Raw genomic sequence first — 23,017 nt, 5'->3', positions numbered from 1 at the left:
ACCGAACGTGTGACCCCACCAATTGATTGCTCTCCGAACGAGGAATCCATTGGTGGGGTCACACGTTCGGTTCGAGTCCTGCTTAGCGACTCTGGAGCTCAAAACGCGTCTAGAGTTTTGGCCGCCTCCACCGGTCTTGGCGACTCCAGTGCGATGACTCATACAGTGTAATGCGGGCGAGACACTGCAGTGTCATGCGCTCTGTGCGCCACTCCGCGCGCGGCGCCGCGGTCAGCCGTCTCTCTCGCACCTGGGCGGGCCGCGGCGGTTCGCGCCGAGAGAGCGAGAGAGAGACGGAGCGAATCGGCCGGCGAGCCCTTTGAGAGCGCGCCGCGCCGCCACCTTGTCTCGGTACACTGTGCGCTGTGCCGCCGTGCGCCGCCGTGCGCCCCGCGAGAGTGGCAACTTGACATCGAAAGTCGAGGTTCCATCCGCTTCACAGTCGATTTCCTAACGATTCAAAGCCAAATCGATGGGATTCCCATTTGAAACGCGCACGTGCTTCCACTGCCTCAGCCTTGGTGGACCGAAACGAAACTAGAAGTCGGCGCACAGGTGCAGGCTCTGTCTCCGCGGGTGTACTAGCACTGCGTGGCACTGCGTAGCACACGCTGTCGGACAGTGCGGGACGGGACCGGCTGGGCCGCCGGCCAGCCAGTCAGTCGTCGGAATGTGTACGGCGCGGCGGGCACCGCGGGGAGAGGGGCATTATCATATGGATTCGGCAGCCAGGCAGCCGCAACCACCGCGCCGAGGGAGGGGCGTGGCGGGGCGGGGCGGGGCGTGGCGGGGCGTGGCGGGGCGTGGCGGGGCGTGGCGGGGCGTGGCGGTCGAGGCTGGTCCCCCATCGACCAATGAACTGTGGGCGCTGGGCCGCGCTGGCTTCACCGGCTTCGCTGGCTGTGCTGCGCTGGGCTGGGTGGCCCCCGGGACGCGTTGGGGGGAGGGGGTGGGGGACTCCGCGGGGCACTAAACGGCCTCAGCGCCCTTCTAGTGCGGAGCGCCACGGAGCGCCACGCTGCGCCGCGCCAACGCGGTGGCCTTGAGCATCGGCGACCTGGAAAAAAAGAGAAATGTCGCACTTGTGCCAATATGCAAGAGATTGCGTCCGCGAATCGACCGATGCGCGATTTATCAAGGTGTGTCGTCATCGACTGCTGGGGCATCTTTGTCCTCTGGCGGCGTCCTCTGACGGCGTCCTCTGACGGCGTCCTCTGACGGCGTCCCTCTGACGGCGTCCTCTGACGGCGTCCTCCGACGGCGTCCTCTGACGGCGTCGACTGCGTCCTTTGAGCACGCCGCCGATCCGCGCCGATTCACGCGCGTTATCGGAAATCTGTGAAGACCCCGTGGTCAGTCTTGATTATGGGCGTCGTCGCGCGTCGCGTCAAAGGCACCGCTATCGCTGTTGACACGCCGTGTGTTTGCTCCAACCAGATTTGTCCCTCCTCCCCTCCCCCTTCCACGTCTAGGCCAGCCCGGCTAGCCCGCGGCCGGCGGTGTCTTGAGGCCGTCCCAAACTGGCCGGGCGGTTCGCGGACGAGGGCCGTTGGCTGATTGCGAATCGACATCATGACTTGCGTCTCCGCGGGCTGTCTGTGTTGCGCCTTCACGTGCCGTTGTGCGAGAGAGACTGAGCGGTGCCCTGCCAGACCGTCGGGCTGCACCTATTTTTTATATATCTTATCAGAACCCCCTCCCCCTGCTCAAACTGACCGACAGTGTGGGCGTGAACGGAACGGGACGCTTTTTGCGGACTACAGCACGTTTTAGGAGATTGCCAAAAGCCTCTTCGGGTCCCAAAAGGGCTCCCGGCGTGTTCCAACCGTCCAGCCGTCCCGGTTGCACTACTCTTGCCATGCCCTGGACGCCCCTGATCCTCGGCGTTTGATTTGCAGCACTGGCCTTATTGAAATGGAAAGCTGTTTATTTGACACCTGATAGCTGCAAGTGGCGGTGGCCTGAGCCCTCGTCCTGCAGGTTTTATTGGCGGGAGTGCTTGTACCAAAACGCAGAAGCAAGCGGAGCGAGTGCCTTTTGGGAGAGTCTAGTTTCAAGTGTCGCCTTGGCTGGAAAGGCTGGTGCACTGTAAGTCCTTTGCCCGGTGGCGCGAAATTCAGAATCCCTGCGGCCCTTTCCCCATCCCACGTCCATTATAGATCGAGAATATCGCACGGCAGTAAACGCCGTTTACAACCCTTGAGGGACGAGTTGGCCTGTTGACAACATTTGCCTGGCGAAGTACCTCTGGGAATGTCTCCCGAGGCGGATCAAGGCGACGTTGTTTATAGTGTCGTGTCGCGTTACCTCACCTGCCAGTGCCTGCCTTGATCCGCGCTCTTGGCAGATGCCGTTTCAACAGGTTCATGACAGCATAGTTGCAGTTTTGACGCAGACTGAAGGGGGATGAAATTTTGACTGTTCTCATGTGTTTCGTCTGACAGACAGCACAGTGGGCCGGAAGACCTGTGGGCGGCCAAAACTCTAGACGCGTTTTGAGCTCCAGAGTTGCTAAATGAGACGCGAACCGAACGTGTGACCCCACCAATGGATTCCTCGTTCGGAGAGCAATCCATTGGTGGGGTCACACGTTCGGTTCGAGGCCCATTTAGCGACTCTGGAGCTCAAAACGCGTCTAGTATTTTTGTCCGCCTGCACCGGTCTTCTGGCCGACGGTGCGCAGGGGAGTGAATTTTGACCGAGTCCCTTGCTGTTTTCCAGAGAAGCGGCGCATGTCCCTGTGCGTGGGCTGCGGCGCGGGCATCCACGACCAGTTCATCCTTCGAGTAGCGCCCGACTTGGAGTGGCACGCGGCCTGCCTGCGCTGCACCGAGTGCCAGGTCTTCCTCGACGAGAACTGCACGTGCTTCGTCCGGGACGGCAAGACCTACTGCAAGAGAGATTACGTGAGGTGAGTCCAGACCGCTCAGCGTTGAGGCTGATGGGAATGCACAGTGGGCCAGAAGACCGGTGGAGGTGGACAAAATTCTAGACGCGTTTTGAGCTCCAGAGGCGCTAAACAGGACGTGAACCGAACAAGTGACCCCACCAATGGATTCCTCGTTTGGAGAGCAATCCATTGGTGGGGTCACACGTTCGATTCGAGTCCTGTTCAGCGACTCTGGAGCTCAAAACGCGCCTAGAGTTTTGGCCGCCTCCACTGTTTGTTGTTTGTTTATGACAACATCGTCGATGACATTTTCATCATTTGAAAATGAAGGCAATAAATTGCTCCTATGGCACTCACTACGCCATTGCATGGGCGCGACAATTATGCCATAAACTGGTTTGATGGCATTCTTTGCGCGCGAGACGAGCCTTGAAATCGGCATGAGGTGACAAAGCCCAATTTTGACAGTGGGGCGCCAGGCCAGTCGAAGGACGAAGGCTGTGGGGGTTACTGTCCTCTGCTAAGTGGCTGCCTGCCCCGTCTGCCCGGCTTCGGTTCGGAGGAGATGCGACCGCGCCATTTGCAAATCTAATTCGCTCGCGCGGCACCACGCCGTTTCCGGCGCTGCGAGCGCGCCGAGCGCGGCGCCAGAATTGTTGTTATTTTTGAGTAGATTTCATCTTGGCGCGCTTTTGCCGTGATAAGCCGGAGTGGACTGCTCCCATTATGTCGAGATGTATTTTTTTACGGTGCTCCTTTGCGGGAGTAAAATTGCGATAGTATAACATGTGTAAGCACTGGCTCGACCTGTGTGTGCGTGAGGCTCTCTTTTAAAAAAATGCGCGCCGCCGGGAAGTTTGCTTTTATTCTTTTTTTATTCGTCTTTGCTATCGGGGTTGGCGGGGACGGAGGTTTGAGGTGTCCTCGAGGATGTTTGGGTCCCACGGTAAGGCCGTGCGCACACAGAGCGCCGCTCTGTCTCTCTCGCACTCGTGGCGCGTCGCGGAGGGGCGCGAGAGAGACAGGGCGACGAGGGCCCGCCCGTGCCCTGCCCAGCCAAAGGATCAGCTACTTACCAAATCGGCGCTTTGGGCCCGGTGGGAGTCACAAACTGTCTCAGCTGAAAAAGTGTCAAAAATTCAAGTCTCTGTGGTGCTGTGCTCCTTCAGGGATGCCACCGTACTGTACGAGAAATCACGAAATCTCAACGATGAATTTCTCATCCAGTTGTTGGTCGCTTTGCGCGCTTTGCGCGCTTTGCGGGGGCTAATTGATTCTGGCTGAAGTGAAGACTATGCCGCTCCCCCTCGTTGGGGTGCTCCAGGGCCTCCAGACCCTCCCCTCCCTAAATCATCCCGAAATATTATCGGCGGCTGAATTTTTCATGGCGGTTTGTCTGTTTTGGGGTGCCGGGCAGTGCCGGCAGTATGCCGTGCAGTGCCCGGGCCACCCCCTGCGGGACCTATCAGGGGGTGGGGGAGTGTCACTTCGGCCATACTTAAAGGGGAAGGCTCGTTATGCCTGCCCGGGGCGTGGCGGGGCGGGGCGGGGCGGGGCGAGGCGGGGCGGGGCGCGGCGCCCCCACTACGCCCCGCCACCCAACGGCACCGCCCCACGCCTCGAGTGGTCGATAGCGCGACGGCCCCTTCTCTGTCTGTCTGTCCGTCTGTCTGTCTGTCCGTCTGCCCGTCCGTCTGTTTCCATATTTGTTCCTCCGCTCCACCAATACCGTGGCCGCCCTTTGCGCCCTGCGCCTCGCCCTGCGCCTCGCCCTGCGCCTCGGAGCGGCGAAGGGCCGAAGGAAGGGAGCCAACAGAGCGGCCTCCTCGCGCTGGCTTCCATTTAGACACCCTTTCACAATGTAATGTGGCTTCAGATTGCACTGGGATGGGAGCTTTATTTTTGACGCTCCCTGTTTCCGTATTTTTTGTTTGCAAACTTTCGCTTACGCCAAACTTGCTGCAAAACTGGCAGTTCTCAAAAGGCCCCCGATCATCATTATGTTTTTACCCTTCATGACCAACTTTGTGAGGCTACCGCTCCCAAACTAGTTGCGGTCAATAGCCTTCCCGATACAGGGCATGAAAGAGTAGGGTCTTTAGAATACTAGGGCATCGAGGGAAGCCTTTTACGGCAACTACATTGGACGCAGTGGCCGCCCAAAGTCGGCAAAATCAACAAATTTCCGAGATTCGACCACTTTTTGACCAACTTGGTCGGAAAATCGTTGCGGTCAAAGCCAAAATCGTTGTGGTCAACGTCTTCCCGATACAGGGCATGAAAGAGTAGGGTCTTAAGAATACTAGGGCGTCGAGGTAGGCCTTTTAGGGTGACTAGATTGGACACAGTAGCCACCCAAAGTCAGCAAAATCAACAAATTTCCGAGATTCGACCACTTTTTGACCAACTTGGTCGGAAAATCGTTGCGGTCAAAGCCAAAATCGTTGTGGTCAACGTCTTCCCGATGTAGGGCATGAAAGAGTAGGGTCTTAAGAATACTAGGGCGTCGAGGTAGGCCGTTGGCCGCAACTAGACCGGACGCAGTGGCCGCCCAAAATCAGCGAAAACGGCTACTTTAGGAGATTCAGTCACTCTTTGACCAACTTTGTGACGTTAGTGGTCCCAAACCCGAAGGCCCGGCAGATTTTTCTGCCTGTCTGCCCTGGCCAGCCCGAGCCTGGCCGGGGCGACGCGTGCCGGCCTCTCGTTCCGATTTAAACGTTCTGAATGGCCGAGCAGGCAGTGCTTTCGTCGCTCTGTCTCTCTCGCACTCACGGCGCGCCCCGTGCAGGTGCGAGTGAGACACGCGAGGTGGTTGCATCCTCGTGACGTCGTCCCGTAACTGTTCCAAGGGTCCCCGTGGGGCCCCGCGGGTCGAGGGGTCGGGGCCCCGCAGGGGGGTCCCCACAGGGGGGTCCCCAACGTCTCGTAAACAAGACGGGCTAATAAGGGGCGTCTTGTGGCCACATTCAAGCCCAAGTTTAGCCCGAATCGCGGAGGGGGTGAGCCGAGCTGAGCCTCGTCACCCTCCCACCTTCGCGGCGGAACGGAAAATAAGTTATTTAATTATTCTGTTAAAGTTTGCAGCCGCGGTGCTGCGGTGTCTGCCTGCCAGTCACCCTCCCCCTCCCCTTCCCCCTTAGACACACACACACACACGCACACATTCACATACGTAGAGGCGTTATCATGAAATCGACCGAGGCTTGACGCAAAATGAGAGTAAAAGTTGGAGGCGCAATTTTTCATCCTCTTTCTCCCCGTAGGATGGCAGGGCCGTTTGCAAGTTGGAGTGAGATGGCGCGCGGCAACTCCGTCAGGGCTCATAGCAGTGTAGTCCCGCCGAGGCAGGCATTGGGAGCGCGCCGAGTAAATTACGCCGAGTGTCCGAAAAGCGGTTCAGAATTGAGAATTTTGACAGCAAGTCACACTGTACTGAAAGTTGGTCCTACTCGAATTGGCTCAAATGTTTTGTTTTTCGGTCTAATCTAAGGGGAATGGTTTGTGTTGCAGACTGTTTGGCACCAAGTGCGACAAGTGCGGGCTGTCCTTTAGCAAGAACGACTTCGTGATGCGGGCCAAGACGAAGATCTACCACATCGAGTGCTTCCGGTGCACGGCCTGCGAGCGCCAGCTCATCCCGGGGGACGAGTTCGCGCTGCGGGACGACGGGCTGTTCTGCAAGGAGGACCACGAGCACATGGACACCAAGCCGCACCCGGAGAGCAACAACAACAGCACCACCGCCAACAACAACAACACCCTCAACCACCACAGCAACGAGGGCTCCAACTCGGGTGAGTGCGAGTTGCATGCAATGCAATCGATCACGGTGGAGGCGGCCAAAACTCCAGACGCGTTTTGAGCTCCAGAGTCACTAAATGGGACTCGTAACCAACGTGCGACCCCACCAATGGATTGTTCTCCGAACGAGGAAGCCATTGGTGGGGTCACACGTTCGGTTCGAGTCCCGCGTTTAGCGACTCTGGAGCTCAAAACGCGTCCGGGGTTTCGGCCGCCTCCGCCGGTCCACTGTTGTCGTAGGCGTCGGGTGCGCAGCCCTCGCCGTCCACGAGATATGGGACTCTTGACATTGCAACTTTTGTCGGTCGCTCCGGGTGGGGGTGGGGGGTGGGGGGTGGGGGGCTCCGCGCGGCTCTTGCGCCCCTGACCGGCCGGCCAGCGGGCCGAGGCGGGCCGAGGCGGTCCGAAGTGGGCCCAAGCGTCTCCTTGCGACCGTCTTTTCCACGGCACGGCCCGCCGGCCGCCCAGTCCCATCCGCACCGTCCGCACCGTCCACCAAGGGGAGATAATATTTGCTTTCTGCCCGCAAGGACAGGGGGCCGCGCCGTGCCGGCCGTGCCGCTCGAGTGTGTGTGTGCGTGTGTGTGTGTTTACGTGCGCGCATGTGTCGCGGCGGGCCCCTGCTAGATCTTCCCCGCCGGCGGCCCTAGGCCACCCAGGCTGGCTAGAACGCGGCTCCGAGGCGGCATCGATAAGGAAGGGCTCCTCCGAGTCGGGGCACACGCCCGCCGGGTGGGGCTCAGAGGGCCGGTGGAGGCGGCCAAGACGCGTTTTGACCTCCAGAGTCGCTAAACGGGACTCGAACCGAACGTGTGACCCCACCAATGGATGCTTGTTTGGAGAGCAATCCATTGGTGGGGTCACACGCTCGGTTCGAGTCCCATTTAGCGACTCTGGAGCTCAAAACGCGTCTAGAATTTTGGCCCACTGCGGGGTGGTGGCCCGGCCCGGCCCGCCCACCACATCGGCCACCCCGTCTCGGCTAATGGCGGCCGCAGGTGGGCTGGCTTGGTGGGCGCTGCGCTAAACGGGCTCGGTGCGCACCTGAGTTCGCCCTTCCCGTTCGGCCCCCTTGCCTATCGTGCCCATCATCGGTACGATAGGGGTTGCCTCCCGGGTGTTTGTCGCGCTGTCTCTCTCTCTCTCTCTCTCTCTCTCTCTCTCTCTCTCTCTCTCTCTCTCTCTCTCTCTCTCGCACTCACGGCGAGAGGGACAGCGGCGCCGCTAACGACTGGATTATTGCGACACTTCTGGAACACCGCGAGGGTGTGGCCGCTCTCGCTCGCTCACTCGCACGCGCGGCGCTCTCCCTCGCCCTCAAGCAAGCCTATGGGCAGGCCTACGGGCAGGCCGCCCCCTCTCGGTGATCAGTAGCGCCTACAGCGAGTACACCGTCAGGCAGACAGGCACTGCCTTTGTGGGCCGGCGAGTTTAATCTCTTTAAAAGCCGACTTGGCCGGGCGGTGGCGGAGGGTGGGCAGTGGCGTGGCGCGGCCCTTCCCTCCCCCCGGGTCTTAGTCATTCGGCGACACGCAACAGAGCCATGCCGTTATGCTTGGCGGCATTGCTGGGCAGCACTAGTCAATGTCAGACCGGCGGAGGCGGCCGAAACTCTAGACGCGTTTTGAGCTCCAGAGTCGCTAAATAGGACTCGAACCGAACGTGTGACCCTACAATGGATTCCTCGTTCGGAGAGCAATCCATTGGTGGGGTCACTCGTTCGGTTCGAGTGCCATTTAGCGACTCTGGAGCTCAAAACGCGTCCGGGATTTGGGCCGCCTCCGCCGGTCTTCCGGCCCACTGTTGGAGGAGCACGGACCCTAGGAACAGGCTCGCTGGGAGTGTGACAGAGACAGATGCATGGCTGCGCGTGGCGCCCTGCTCGGGGGTCTCGGAGGAGGGGAGGGATTGGCGTGGCGTTGATGCTGCCTGAGTCGTTCTCGTCGCTCTGTCTCTCTCGCACTCATGGCGCGTTCCGTGTGGGTGCGAGAGAGACAGCCGATTCCGCGCGGGTCCGTGTCCGCGTCGCACCCCACGGCCATTCCATCGCCAGGCCTGCACGGTGGCGGCCCGCCTGGCTCGCCCCGTGAGTGCGAGAGAGAGCGACGCACCGCGGCGCGACGGACCGTGGCGCTGTAAATTGAATTAGCGCGGCCCGTCCGACTATTGGGCGATTACAAGGCGGTGACAGAGTCGGCAGCTGAGCCGAGAGGGCGGTGCGCAGTGGGCAGGCGGTCCAAATCCCGGACGCGTTGTGACCTCCAGAGTCGCTAAATGGGACGCGAAACGAACGTGTGACCCCACCAATGGATTGCTCTCCGAACGAGGAATCCATTGGTGGTGGGGTCACACGTTCGGTTCGAGTCCCATTCAGCGACTCCGGAGCCCAAAACGCGATGAGGATTTCGGGGGTCGGTGCGCGACGGTGGCGAGGCGTCAATCAAGGGAGTGTTTACTGGCGATTATTTTGGTGTGGTGTTGGTGGGTGGCCGCCGAGCCGCGCCATGCCATGCCTCCGGCCCTCGTTGTTGCTCCACTGAAAATAGCGCCCTTGCAGGCCGCCGCGCTGCCGCGCAGCCCTGGCGCAGCCACGCGGCGGACTGCTGCCGAGCGGACCCTCTCTCTCGCTCCCCGCGAGAGAGGAGAGGGAGAGAGAGGGAGAGAGCGACGCCGCTCGGAGGCAGCCCGCGCCGCGTGTTGCAGCACTGAAAGGCTTTTGACGGCCGCAAACGGGTGCCCCCCTTCACGCCTTGTCTCTGAATCTTTTAGGCGCATCCCCTGCGGAGCCCCGAGCAGGCGGAGCAGGCCCCGAGCCTGCTTAGCGCCACCCCCTCCACCGCCCGGCCAGCCCAAGCCCCGCCACCCTTTAAATCTAAGCGCGCGGGGAAGAAGGCGGGGCACAGTGGGCCAGAAGACCGGTGGGGGCGGCCAAACCTCTAGACGCGTTTTGAGCTCCAGAGTCGCTAAACAGGACTCGAACCGAACGTGTGACCCCACCAATGGATTCCTCGTTCGGAGAGCAGTCCATTGGTGGGGTCACACGTTCGGTCCGAGTCCCATTTAGCGACTCTGGAGCTCGAAACGCGTCTAGATCTTGGCCACTTCCACCGGTCTTTTGGCAAATCCACTGTGCGACGGGCGCGTCGAGCGAGGCGCGACTGTGTGACGTCATTTTGAGAACGGCCCGGCTCCTCTATTTGCACAACGCTCGCTCCAGCCGCTTCTGCCGCTTGCAGCCGCCTGCCCGTCCGTCTCTGTCTTTCTCGGCTTTTTCTCCCTCCTCGTCCTCCGTTTCGTTTTCGGATTCTGTTTGGACCCCCTGTTTGAATACCCCTCGATGGCGGGCCGCCGCGGCGGAGGGGCTGCCTCACTGTAAGCAAGGGACACTGCGAGAGCGAGAGAGCGACCCTGCCAGGAAGAGGCCAAAAGTCAACTGGGAACGCGCTCCGCCGCGCCAAAACAACGGCCTCTCAACTGAACCACTGCAAAAATAAATTCTGTGTGAAAACAACTGCCCAAATATTGTTAGTTTTTAGTCGTGTGGAGTAATCATCCGTCTAAGTTCAAGAAAGGGCAACCTAGTACAAAGTTCTCGTCGGTTGCACAGTGGGCCAGATGACCGGGTGGAAGCGATTAAAACTCCGGACGCGTTTTGAGCCCCAGAGTCGCTAAATGGGACTCGAACCCAACGTGTGACCCCACCAATGGATTGCTCTCCGAACGAGGAATCCACTGGTGGGGTCACCCTTTCGGTTCGAATCCCATTTGGCGACTCTGGGGCTCAAAACGCGTCCGGGACTTTGACCGCCTCCACCGGTGTTTGCTTGCGTTGCGCTGCCGGGCTTTGGCCCGTGTTATGGTAATGCCTAATCACTTTGCGATGACCGGAGGACCGGAGGACCGGACCGCGAGAGCGGAGGGGAGCTTGGTCCGGCAAACCGGGCAGGCCGGGCCAAAGCCACGCAAAGCCACGCAAAGCCAGGCCGAAGTGTGAACTACTTGGTAAGTGGGGTCACGGGGTAGTTAGCGGCTTAGCGTTCGGTGCACCGTGAAAAAAGATTTCGCGCCACTCGGTGAATTACCCAGGTACAGCAGTTGGGGAAAATCTATTTACTACTTACTCGGAAACAAGGTCAAAGCGGGTCAAAATTTTTTCGCAAAATGCTTTTGCGAAATTAATAAATAATCGAGTGGTTTGAACACTAAAAGCGATTGGTGATTGCGAAGGGAAGGGGTGGGGCCGGCTATACTAGTGCGAGCGAGGGAGAGAGAGAGAGTGCCAAGTGTTGGCCAGCGGGCTTAGTTATGCACAAAGCTTGGCCGGGGTTGGTCTGGCTTGGCCCGGGGGTGCTGGACATTACATTAACACATACACTGGCAGTGTTTTACTGAATTTGAAATTACGCCGCCTCGGACCAGGGAGGTTGGGGGGGGGGGACCCTGTCGCGTGGCAGACACCGCACCGGGCGCCTCGCCTCTCTGTCGCCGCATTCTTCGGACCGACGGCCTCTCTCTCTCTCTCTCTCTCTCTCTCTCTCTCTCTCTCTCTCTCTCTCTCTCTCTCTCTCTCTCTCTCTCTCTCTCTCTCTCGCACACACACACACACACACAGCGAGCCGGTCGCCGACAAAGCTTCGCACCTGGGCGTCAATGAGGCTCATTCCCTCATAAAAGCGAAGGGCTGCCGCACGCTGCCGCTGCGGCGTGTGGCTACACTGGCTACCGCGTCTTGCAGTGTACGGTACAGCCCGCGCCAAAAGTCGCATGGCGCGGTGGGTCGAAACTCTAGACGCGTTTTGAGCTCCAGAGTCGCTAAACAGGACTCGAACCGAACGTGTGACCCCACCAATGGATTGCTCTCCGAACGAGGAATCCATTGGTGGGGTCACACGTTCGGTTCGAGTCCTATTCAGCGACTCTGGAGCTCAAAACGCGTCTGGAGTTTCGGCCGCCTCCACCGGTCTTCTGGCCCACTGTGCGTCGTCCTTTTCGCCGTGGCTGATCGGCGAGGCGGCGAGACACTGCACTGCGAGCGACGCAGAGCGACGCCCCCTCGCTGGACCATGTGACAGTTCCCAGGCCCGGCTGGCGTTGCCTGGTTGTTCCCTCGTCACGGGGAAGGAGGCTCTGGCAAGGCGGTGACGCGGAAGGGTGGGTGGCCAGGCCCGGCACGCCACTGTGAGTGAGGGTGAAGCAGAAAACGAGCTTGTCGTTAGCACTGCAGCCAGTGCAGGCACGGTGCAGGCACTGCCAGGGCACTGCAGCCAGCCCAAGCCAGCCACCACGGCCAGACCGGCGGCGCCCGAGGTGTTCCGCCTCACAGCCCGACCCTACACTGCCACAAGTTCGGCCAGGAAGACTCCACTCTTTGGAGAGGGAGAGACGAAAAGGCAGGCGTCTTGCAATTCGCAGTAACCAGTGCAGCGGATGGCCGCCGAAGCTGGGACTGCAATTGAAAAACAAAGTCATCTTTCCTTCGCTGCTTCCAGGAGCGGACGCAACCTCGTCAAATTAGCGGTCTCAGGGCCGAACTGGGGTTCCGCTTTAGGGACGCTCCCCGCCACGCGTCACGTCTCAATCCACAGAGTAATGCGACAATCCGACGAGGGGTCGCGCCCCGCCCCGCCCCGCCCCGCCCCGCCCCGCCCCGCCCCGCCCCGCCCCGCCCCGCCACGACACCGTGCGCCGGCATGCCCAGTGGCGCTCAGCTGCCGACTCGCACGCCCTGCGTCGGAGGACCGATTCGGGGCAGCGCCTTCTGTCTCCCTCGCACGCATGGGGAAAGCATTGGCGGCCGTCTTAACCACCCTTCCGTAATCTCTCCCCGCGCCGCCCCGCCGCCCCGCGTTGCACCCCATTGCCACCACTATGGCGGCGATGGCGTCCCTCCGCCGCGCCGAGAGTACTTCCGGGTCATTCATTGATTCATTGGTTCATTAGTGCGAGTGATTCATCCATCCCGCGTGCATGCGGACCGCAGCGGATTTGCCAGAAGACCGGCGCTGGCGGCCGAAACTCCAGACGCGTTTTGAGCTCCAGAGTCGCTGAACAGGACTCGAACCGAACGTGTGACCCCACCAATGGATTCCTCGTTCGGAGAGCAATCCATTGGTGGGGTCACACGTTCGGTTCGAGTCCCATTTGGCGACTCTGGAGCGCAAAACGCGTCTGGAGTGCCGGTCTTCTGGCCCACTGTGCGTGCGTGCCGTCGATGTTGTTGTTGCCGCCTCGCAAACACGCGGCGTGCGTCGCCATGGCGTCGCGTGGCGTCGCGCTGCGCGGGCTTATGCAGATTATACACGTGACACCGTCGGGCCGCGGAGCCGTGCAGGCGTCGGGGTGGTGCTGACCGCACCGCCCGGCCACGCCGAGCCACGGCGAGCCACTCATTTGCCCGCACCCCGCGCCACGCCGGGCCTACCGGGCCCGTGGGGGCAGGGGGAGGGGGAAGGGGGTGACATTAGTCCCGAACCTGTTGCCGCGCCGACCGAGGAGGACGTCGTCGGTGGATGATAACCAGCAGGGACTCGCGCGGTAATCCAGTATCGTATTACCTGGAGTACCATAATATTGTCGTCGGTCGTGATTTTCTGTGTGTGTGTGTGTGTGTGTGTGTGTGTGAACGTGTGCGCTCTCTGTCTGCCTGTCTGTCTGCCTGTCTGTCTGTCTGTCTGTCTGTCTGTCTGTCTTTATCTGTCCAACCCCGTCCTTCTTATCACTTCGATTTTTTTTAAAAATTTTGCATTATTTTAGATTTTTCTCTCTTTTTTTTAGTCGTTTGACAGTGTGCTAACTGTGTGTCCGCAGATTCCTCCGAGTCGGGGTCCCACAAGACGTCGCACGGTCGCGAGTCCGGGGGCGGCGGCCGCGGCTCGGGCAAGGCGCCGGGGGACGGCAAGCCGACGCGCGTCCGCACCGTGCTCAACGAGAAGCAGCTCCACACGCTGCGGACCTGCTACTCCGCCAACCCCCGGCCCGACGCGCTCATGAAGGAGCAGCTGGTGGAGATGACGCAGCTGTCCCCGCGCGTCATCCGGGTCTGGTTTCAGAACAAGCGCTGCAAGGACAAGAAGCGCGCCATCGCCATGAAGCAGCAGCAGCAGCAGGAGAAGGTAACGGATCGAATCCCCGCCAACGCCGGTGGAGGCGGCCGAAACTCTAGGCGCGTTTTGAGCTCCAGAGTCGCTGAATGGGACTCGAACCAAACGTGTGACCCCACCAATGGACTCCTCGTTCTGGAGAGCAACCCATTGGTGGGGTCACACGTTCGGTTCGACTCCTGTTTAGCGACTCTGGAGCTCAAAACGTGCCTTGAGTTCTGTCCGCCTCCGCCGGTCTTCTGGCCCACTGTGCACTGTTCGCTGTCACCGAGTTTGCCTCGAAGCGTAGCCGAAAGCCCCTACCGCACCTTGATTAGTGATTAATCGTCCGCCTACCACTTTTACAGTGGCGACGCTAGACAGCGCGAGCCACTTGCGTGGCCGGGCGTCGCATCGGGGGATGCTAGGAAGGGGTAGCGACGGCCCGACGGCTATCGGGTGTTGGGCGGGGCGGGGCGGGGCGGGGCGGGGCGGGGCGGGGCGGGGCGGGCGGGGCGGGCGGGGCGGGCGGGGCGGGGCGGAGCGGGGCTATTTGCCCAGGCGCCCACACTGCTGTATTATCCGTGCAGCCAGCCAAACAGGGTAACCCTATCTGGCGGGGGGAGCAGCCGGCCCAGCCCAGCCAGCAGCCGCGCTGGTCCAGGTTGGGTCCAGGTCGGGTCCACAGCCGCGGTCCAAAATGGGTCCGACCTTGAGGGAGGCGGAAGCGCGGCACAGGGCTGCCATGCCGTCTCTCTCGCACTCGCAGGACGTTGCCTGGGGGCGAGAGAGACAGCGCCACGAAGCAAGGACTGCTCGGAATGGAAGGCGCAGTTCGCCTGTTTTTGGACCAAAGTCTTGTTTTGAACATTGTTGGCGACTCGAGGAGGTATTTGGGCTGGCGGGCCGTTGGTGCCGGAGCATGCCGGCTTATCGGGGTCCGCCAGGTCGAGCCGGGTCGAGCCAGGTGCACCACAGTGGGCCAGGAGTCCGGAGGAGGCGGCCAAAACTCTCGACGCGTTTTGAGCTCCAGAGTCTCTAAATGGGACTCGACCCGAACGTGTGTCCCCATCAATGGATTGCTCTCCGAATGAGGAATCCATTGGTGAGGTCACACGCTTGGTTCGAGTCCCATTTCGCGACTCAGGAGCACAAAACGCGTCTGGAGTTTGGGCCGCCGCCTCCGGTCCTCTGGCCCACTGTGCAGGTCGAGCCAGTGCACCACCTGTCCGGAGGCGCGGCCCGCGGTCCGCCCAGCGGGTCCGCCAGTGTCGGGGATTTGGTCGTTATCTCCCCTCCAGGCCGTCCGGCCTGGTCTGGCCGCCATGACCGTCGCTCCGTCGTTCCGTCGTTTCGTCTCGTCACGCATTCTTTTATTTTTGGCCGCGCGCTCATTCGCGAGGCAGTCTTATCTCTTATCAGATCGTTTTGTTTTTGTTCCGGGGTTCCGGGCCGCGCGGCTGCCACCGCCTGCTACCGCCGGCCGAGACCCTGGCTGCCCCATGGGCCGGGCCGCCGGGCCGCGCCAATTTTCGCGGAGAAAATGGCCCTTTTCGCAATTTTTTGGCGGTCAGGAAGCGTCTTTTATTGACGGAATCAAAGTCCACTTTCGGTAGAGAAAGTCTGTTTCCCGCCAGTTTCCCGCGCAAAAATTACCCTCAAAAAGCCCGTTTACATTTTTTTCCCCGCGCGAGATCTTTGGAAAAATTGTGATAGCACCGTTGTTCTGACGGGCGTCTGAATTTTTGACCAGCACACTTTCGGGTCGCTTTGACGGGGCCTTCCGGCCGCATGCACGCCCTGCACCTGCCAATAGCGCGCGACCAGTGTAGTGGCCGAACACGAACGCTGCTGCATTATTGGCACGGCACTGCCAGTGACGTGGCCGTTGACGAGTCAATGACGTGTCAGTGACGCTGCCAGTCACACAGTGTGCCACACAGCGCGCCACACAGCGCGTCGCGCCGTGTCACCGGCACGTCGGCAAACATCGCGCGTGGGTCGCGGGCCGCCCCCGCCACCCCCCGCGCCGCCCCCGCCGCCCCCAGCCACCCCCAGCCACCCCCTCGAAGGCCCCGTGCGCTTTAACGCAGCCAGAGTTTTGGGGGTATAACAAGGATGCTGAGGCAAACAGACTTCTGTGTGTGTGTGTTTGCGTGCCCCTATGTTTGTGTGCGAGTGTCTGCGGGCGTGCGTTCACGCGCGTGAGTGTGTGCGTGTGTGTGTGTGTGCGTGTGTGTGCGTGTGTGTATTCTCTTGGGTCGCGGCGATCCCTCACCCCGCCTCGCCTCCCTTCATAACGGTTCGTGGCCGAAATTGGGTTGTAAGCGGCATGTCCCCGCACACATCGGGGCAAAATAATAATGCTGCTTTTCAAACCAGCAGCGCGCGCGCGATGCGCATGCTACTCCCCCGCTTGTGAGTGATAAAAAAAGAGTAAATTGAATTGACCGAAATTATGTATTCTTCAGTATAATATTAAAAATTTGTCAACAACAAAAACAAAAAGTCAAAAAAACGTGCAAAAACGCTGCAGCAGCCATTGCACGGTGGGCCAGTAGACCAGGCCGTCGGTCAAAACTCTAGACGCGTTTTGAGCTCCAGAGTCGCTAGTTGGGACTCGAACCGAACGTGTGACCCCACCAATGGATTCCTCGTCCGGAGAGCAATCCATTGGTGGGGTCACACGTTCGGTTCGAGTCCCATTTAGCGACTCTGGAGCTCAAAACGCGTCTTGAGTTTCGGCGAGTGCCTCCACTGGAGTCCTGGAGTGCGTTGTCCAGCCGGAAAGGCGCCCCGCTCCAGGCGCTCCAGGCGCTCCAGGCGCCATGTCCTGTCATGGGAGACTTGCCACCGACAAAGGCCACGCCAGGCAACGCGCTCCGGGACGACGGGGACGGTGTTTTCTCGGTGTAGCAGCGCACAGCGACGCAGCCCGCATATCGGCCGGTGCGGCCGGACTTTGAATTGGTCCACGAGTTTGTCGCGTTTTTCTGTTCCTCGGCGAGGAGGTGGCCTACTGTCAGGCGCGGATGATGAACCTCTGGGCTCATGTGTCAGTTCGTGTGTGTGTGTGTGTGCGTGCGTGCGCCGCAGCCTTTCTCCCCGAAGCGTGTCGTCTGCAACATTGGATGAGTCAAGTCGCCGCGTTTCAGGAAAAGACGCATTGCGGCGCTTACACTGCACTTCCCAGTAAAGCCCGGAGAGAGGCTCGCACCTGTCTCGGTGCGCCCAGTGGCGTGGCCAGGCCAGGCCGTGCAGGCCATGCGGGTGGAGGGACGCGAGGGAGCGTAAAGGACGTGGAATGTGGGTCGCCGTGCGTTGCAGCCAGTGCATCCAGTCCACAAATTTTGAAGAGAGACAGAGGGGGTGAAGCCATGCTTTTTACCTACCTTGACGCGTAGCCACTTGCCTACCTGTCGTACGCAGTTGCTTACGTACAAAGTTGCTGGGACTTGGTCCGTTCCGACGATTCGCGGGCGGCGGCATCATCGCTAGCCTTGCTGGCATGGCCCGGACGGACTGCGTTCGGAAACTCGTCTTTTCGCTCTCCGAACGCGCCCCGCTGGCATCCCGTCCGTCAGGTTCGTCAAATCCGCCTTCATTTGGTCTGGCCCGCCTGTCTCTCTCGCACCCCGACGGAGAGGGGGAGAGAGAGAGAGAGAGAGAGAGAGAGAGAGAGAGAGAGAGAGAGAGAGAGAGAGAGAGAGAGAGAGAGAGAGAGAGCGTCGACAGCGCAGGCACGGCTACTGGTGTTGCCTCACTGCCGTCCGGACGGTCCGGACTCCAGGCGCCTGCAGCCTCCAGCCTCCAGGACTGGACTGGGCGGACAGGGGATTGGCTGGATTGGCACCGGGAGCACCGTGAGCAGGAAGGCTGCAGCAGACCGAGAGTCGTTCTCGTCGCTCTGTCTCTCTCGCACTCGTGGGGCGCGCCGTACAGGTGCGAGGGAGACAGAGCGACGAGTCTGCAGGCAGGTTCGCACCTCGTAGCGACGGCTCGGGTCAATCCCAAGGGGCAGGCACTGGAATAAAATGGGTATACAGTACACTGGAGCCAGCGGAGCCAGCACACTCGAAGCTGCTTCATGAGTTCATGTAATACAAGGCTGTCTACCAGTGTCCGTGCAGGCATGCTGTACCAATCCAGTGTGCTGCGTACCCTCGAGTAGAACTGGCTCTACTTTCGTGAGTTCGTCCAAGCTCACGATGCATGCAGGGTGGTGGTGATGCTTTGTTCTGGAAAGTTGAAAAATTTGGATTTGGCCGCAGCATACCTATTGATGAAACAAAGCATCCGTTTTCTCTGTCTGTCTGTCTGTCTGTCTGTCTGTCTGTCTGTCTGTCCGTCCGTCCGTCCGTCCGCCTGTCAGTGGCCGCCTCGCCCTTTGCCGTCATGTCTTTACCTCGAAGTCCAGACCGTCCAGACGACGTTATCGAGACATCGGTGTTCACGTCGAGGGGCGGGGCAGGCAGTGGCATTGCCTAGCTACTGGGCCCGGACGTGCGTCTGTCAGAGCGGAGCCGAGTCGAGCAAGCCCCTGCACAGTGGAGGCGGTCCAAAATCCCGGACGCGTTTTGAGCCCCAGAGTCGCTAAATGGGACTCGAACCGACCGTGTGACCCCACCAATGGATTGCTCTCCGAACGAGGAGTCCATTGGTGGGGTCACACGCTCGGTTCGAGTCCCATTCACCGACTCTGGAGCTCAAAACGCGTGCGGGATTTTGGCCGCCTCCACCGGTCACCCGACCACAGCCAGTAGAGAGCCGGGATCGATTCCCGCTCGAAGCGTGAAAAACGAGGCCGTTTTCGAAATCCGTTTGTTTGGCGCGCATGGTTTTCATTCGTCGGCGTTTGACTGATGGTCGCCTTCCGGTCGCGCGGCCACCTTGGCAGTGTGCGAGGCGCCCCCCTCCCCCCCCCTCCCGGCCTGGCGTAATGATTTGTCTGGTGCGACACGTTAGGCCCCTCGATCGCCTCGCCGATAGGCCGGCCCCATCAATATCCCCAGTGCGCTTCGTCGCTCTGTCTCCCTCGCACCCCCTGTGGGACGCCCTGAGAGAGAGAGAGAGAGAGAGAGAGAGAGAGAGAGAGAGAGAGAGAGAGAGAGAGAGAGAGAGCGTCAGGAGATGCACCCCTGGTACCCTCCTGGTAATGGAGCAGTGATGGGCAGCGTCACCGAATGTCGCCCTCATTAGGCCTTGGGGCGCGTGCGGACCTTGTTGTTGTTCTTGTTGTTGTTGTTGTTGCCGCCGCGTCGTTTCGGCCCTAATGGCCCGCCCCATCAATTTGTCCCATATTTTGACTCCCCTTTTATTTCACTACCTTCCCTTGTTGCTGCTGATTGGTTTCGCTCCTAGACGCGCCGCATCGCGGCGGTGGCATCTGGGCAACGACCCTCGACGATTTCCCCCCCCCCCCTTTTTTCTCTGTTTGCTCGTTAGGAAAGAAACACGGGTTTCCGAATTAGGAAAGCAGAGATTACACTGTGGCGGCTTGAAGCGCTTGGAGTTCCCACGCGGAAGCATTGATTTCGGATCTAACTTCTCGGTGTTGTTCGAAAAGGTGCTTGAAAGGGGTTTTCGGCGAACCTTGTGAGGCTGAATGACAAAAGAAAAATGACTTCTTAGATTTAAAAAAATAGCCTTTTTTTTTAAAAGAAAATGTTTCTTTATCCAAACTTTTTTTCTTGTATGCAGAAAAATTTTCTTGTGTTAAACTTTTTTTTTTACAACAAGCAAGAAAATGAAAAATGAGGAAATGAGGGCTTGCCAGTGTCTAACGTGCGTAGTGCTGGGTGCTGCAGGACGGCCGCAAGATGGGCTACGGCTCGATGCAAGGCATCCCCATGGTGGCCAGCTCGCCGGTGCGGCACGAGTCCCCGCTCGGCATGAACCCCATCGAGGTGCAGTCCTACCAACCGCCCTGGAAGGCGCTGTCGGACTTCGCGCTGCACACGGACCTGGAGCGGCTGGACCCCACCACGCCGCCCTTCCAGCACCTCGTCAACCAGGTGAGCCACTTTCCAGGACACCGGCGCAGGCGGCCGAAACTCTAGACGCGTTTTGAGCTCCAGAGTCGCCAAATGGGACTCGAACCGAACGTGTGACCCCACCAATGGATTCCTCGTCCGGAGAGCAATCCATTGGTGGGGTCACACGTTCGATTCGAGTCCCATTTAGCGACGCTGGAGCTCAAAACGCGTCCGGGATTTTGACCGCCCCCACCGGCCTTCTGGCCCACTGTCACGGGTTCTTCCACCCCCACTGCATAGGGCGGCCTGCGACTTGAGTCGCGACCGCAGCGCGCACACCCATGCCCCTGTGCCCCACACTGTCACTCACACACACGTGCGCACACACCCCTTTGGCCCACCCCGACATATGATCCATCCCGGCCATCCGCGAGACCCACCGGGACTTCTGCCCCTCCCCCTCCCCGTCACCCAGACCAAAACAAACACACGGCTAAACAAACTCAGCATGGGCGCGGTGCGGGGAGGTGCGGGGAGGTAGCCCCCACGAGGGGGAAAGGGAGCGAAAGAGAGAAAGAATCTGCAGAACACAGCCCTAACTCAATAATTCACCATTTATATCTGATTCACAGAGGGGAGGAGAGCTTCTTACCGCGCTAACTAGAACACGGTCCGCGCTGTCCCCTGCATATTTCAGGGGCCAGTCTCCTCGGCTCGGCTCGGCTCGGCTGGCTGCATTGCCGTTCGTGCTTTGTCGAACACGGGACAGACGTCGCGGCGTCGCAGACAGACGACGGAAAAGCGAGGAGGCCCCCGCACAGTGGACCAGAAGACCGGTGGAGGCGGCCAAAACTCCAGACGCGTTTTGAGCTCCAGATTCGCTAAACGGGGCTCGAACCGAACGTGTGACCCCACCAATGGATCGCTCTCCGAACGAGGAATTCATTGGTGGGGTCACACGTTTCCCCAGCGCGTTCGCTCGGCCTTCCCCCTCCCCCTTTCATTCGAAAATGTGATTTTCCGAGGAAAGCGAGGTGGCCGCGCCGCCGGAGCAAAGTAGTACCCCAATCGCACATCGCGGCATTTTAACAGCGTTTGGAAGAGCGCCCGGAAAACTTTGGACCTGCGAAGGCAGTTTTCCGGCTTCCCGAATCGAATTTCCCGGTGGAAATCAAACGAATCAGGGGCGGCAGGCAGCCAGACCAGCAGGCAGCCAGGCAGGCAGCCAGGCAGGCAGGCCCATCTCTCCATTAGAGAATGACGGACAGTCTTCTTCCCTTTGGCTCGTCTCGATAACCCCTTTTTCTTTTCGTTTTTTCTTTCTTCTCTTTTTTTTTGCTTTTCTTTTTCTTCCGTCGGCCCGGGCCGTCCAATGAGTGACGGCCTTTCACGACGGGAACGAATGGGAGGCCGGCGAGGTTAGGTTAGGCGGACAAACTCGCGCCAGAATTTCTTAGTTACTTTTTGATTTGTGCTGGGCGTTTTCAAAAAATTGTTTCAGTTGTTTTCTCTTTTTTGTTGGCCTTTTTTTTCTGTGTGTGTGGAGGTAACCTCGCTGTCAATACTTCCCCCCCCCCTTTTCCCCTTTTCGGCGGCGCGTCGCGAGACTGAACTCGAGGCTGTGTGCTCTGCTCGCCACACAAAAGCCCGACGAGGCTAGCAGCTCTAGGCCTCCGTGCCGCGGAGCCTGGCGCACAGTGGGCCAGACGACCGGAGGCGGACAAAACTCTGGACGCGTTTTGAGCTGCAGAGTCGCTAAATGGGACTCGAACCGAACGTGTGACCCCACCAATGGATTCCTCGATCGAAGAGCAATCCATTGGTGGGGTACTCGTTCGGTTCGAGTCCCATTTAGCGACTCTGGAGCTCAAAACGCGTCTGGAGTTTTGTCCGCCTCCACCGGTCTTCTGGCCCACTGCCGGAGCCGCGGTCCAAATGGCCGCTCTGCGCCGCCCCGCGCGTCACGCTCACGTCCCCGGCCTCTGTCTCTCTCGCACTCATGCAGCTCGCCGGCACCGGCCGGCACTCCCCAGGAGTGCGAGAGAGACAGCAGCCGGGCCCCTTTTTCGGAACGTGAAGGCGATTCGTTTGAGGCTGTGCCGCCACTGCCGCCCGGGCCGGGAGGGCCCGCCGGCCTACCAGTACCGGTACCGGCCTACCGGGCAGGCGCGGCACGGCGCGGCAGACTCGGCGCCGCAGCGGACGGCGGAGGCGTGACCCGAATGCACCCGACGGCCAAAACTCCCGACGCGTTTTGAGCTCCAGAGTCGCTAAATGGGACTCGAACCGAACGTGTGACCCCACCAATGGATTCCTCGTTCAGAGAGCAATCCATTGGTGGGGTCACACGCTCGGTTCGAGCCCCATTCAGCGACTCCTGAACTCTTCTCCCCGCCGTGAGAGGGCGCCACTGGCGGCGCGGCGTGCGGCGGCCCGTCCACCAGGTGCAGGGCACTGGCAGGGCACTGGCAGGGAACTGGGTCGCGTCTTCCGCCGAGGGGGTGGCTGGCGCTGCCACACTGCCTGGCTGCTGGGTCTGGCCGGCTGGGTCGACCACAGGGGCGGCAAAGAAGGGGAAGGGGGAAATCACCCTCACTCTGTTTGCAATACCCGCCCAAATTAGATCGCCTCGCTGGCGTGGCGTGTTGACTGTCCGTTTTTTGCCGTTGCCGCCCTTTTTCGCGACGGACAGCCCGGCGCGGCCCGGCGACGCGCTGCGCCGCACGATTAGTCTTTCATACCGGAAACGGAACGGCACGGCCCACGCGACGGGGCGGCCGACGGACTGACGACTGACTCGCTGACACGCGACTGACACGCGACTGACGTGCAGCTGACAGGCCTCCAAGCGACCCACTTGCGCCCTGCACCGGCAGTGCTTCCGTCTCTCTCGCACTCACGGGGCGGCCCGCGTAGGTGCGAGTGAGACAGAAGTGGTGACCGCGTCGACCAGGAGGAAGTCTCGACGCCGTGGGGGCGGGGCACAGTGGATTTGCCGGAAGACCGGTGGAGGCGGACAAAACTCTAGACGCGTTTTGAGCTCCAGAGTCGCTGAATGGGACGACCCGAACGTGTGACCCCACCAATGGATTGCTCTCCGAACGAGGAATCCATTGGTGGGGTCACACGGTAGATTCGAGTCCTGTTTAGCGACTCTGGAGCTCAAAACGCATCTAGAGTTTTCTCCACCTCCGCCGATCTTCTGGCCCACTGTGCGGGGCCCTGTGACGGGGTGGTTACCTCGCTGTGACGCTGCGTGACTGTGCGGC

General features: G+C 60.2%; 1 protein-coding gene across 3 annotated transcripts in view; it reads left to right on the top strand.

Moving 5' to 3' along the window:
- LOC117648027 (insulin gene enhancer protein ISL-1) overlaps window positions 1–23,017 on the top strand; it is a 38,936-nt gene that overhangs the window by 10,828 nt on the left and 5,091 nt on the right. For 2 of the 3 annotated variants that reach the window (XM_034390170.1, XM_034390168.1), the window contains 4 exons: window positions 2,722–2,911; window positions 6,404–6,687; window positions 13,502–13,806; window positions 19,566–19,787. In XM_034390170.1, coding sequence (XP_034246061.1) covers window positions 2,722–2,911; window positions 6,404–6,687; window positions 13,502–13,806; window positions 19,566–19,787 — 1,001 coding nt within the window. The remainder of the gene's footprint in view (window positions 1–2,721; window positions 2,912–6,403; window positions 6,688–13,501; window positions 13,807–19,565; window positions 19,788–23,017) is intronic. The other variant, XM_034390169.1, reaches the window with a different exon arrangement.

The sequence above is a fragment of the Thrips palmi genome, unplaced genomic scaffold, assembly GCF_012932325.1.
Source record: "Thrips palmi isolate BJ-2018 unplaced genomic scaffold, TpBJ-2018v1 HiC_scaffold_3, whole genome shotgun sequence".
NCBI lineage: Eukaryota > Metazoa > Arthropoda > Insecta > Thysanoptera > Thripidae > Thrips > Thrips palmi.
This window is presented reverse-complemented; position numbering and strand designations above follow the sequence as displayed.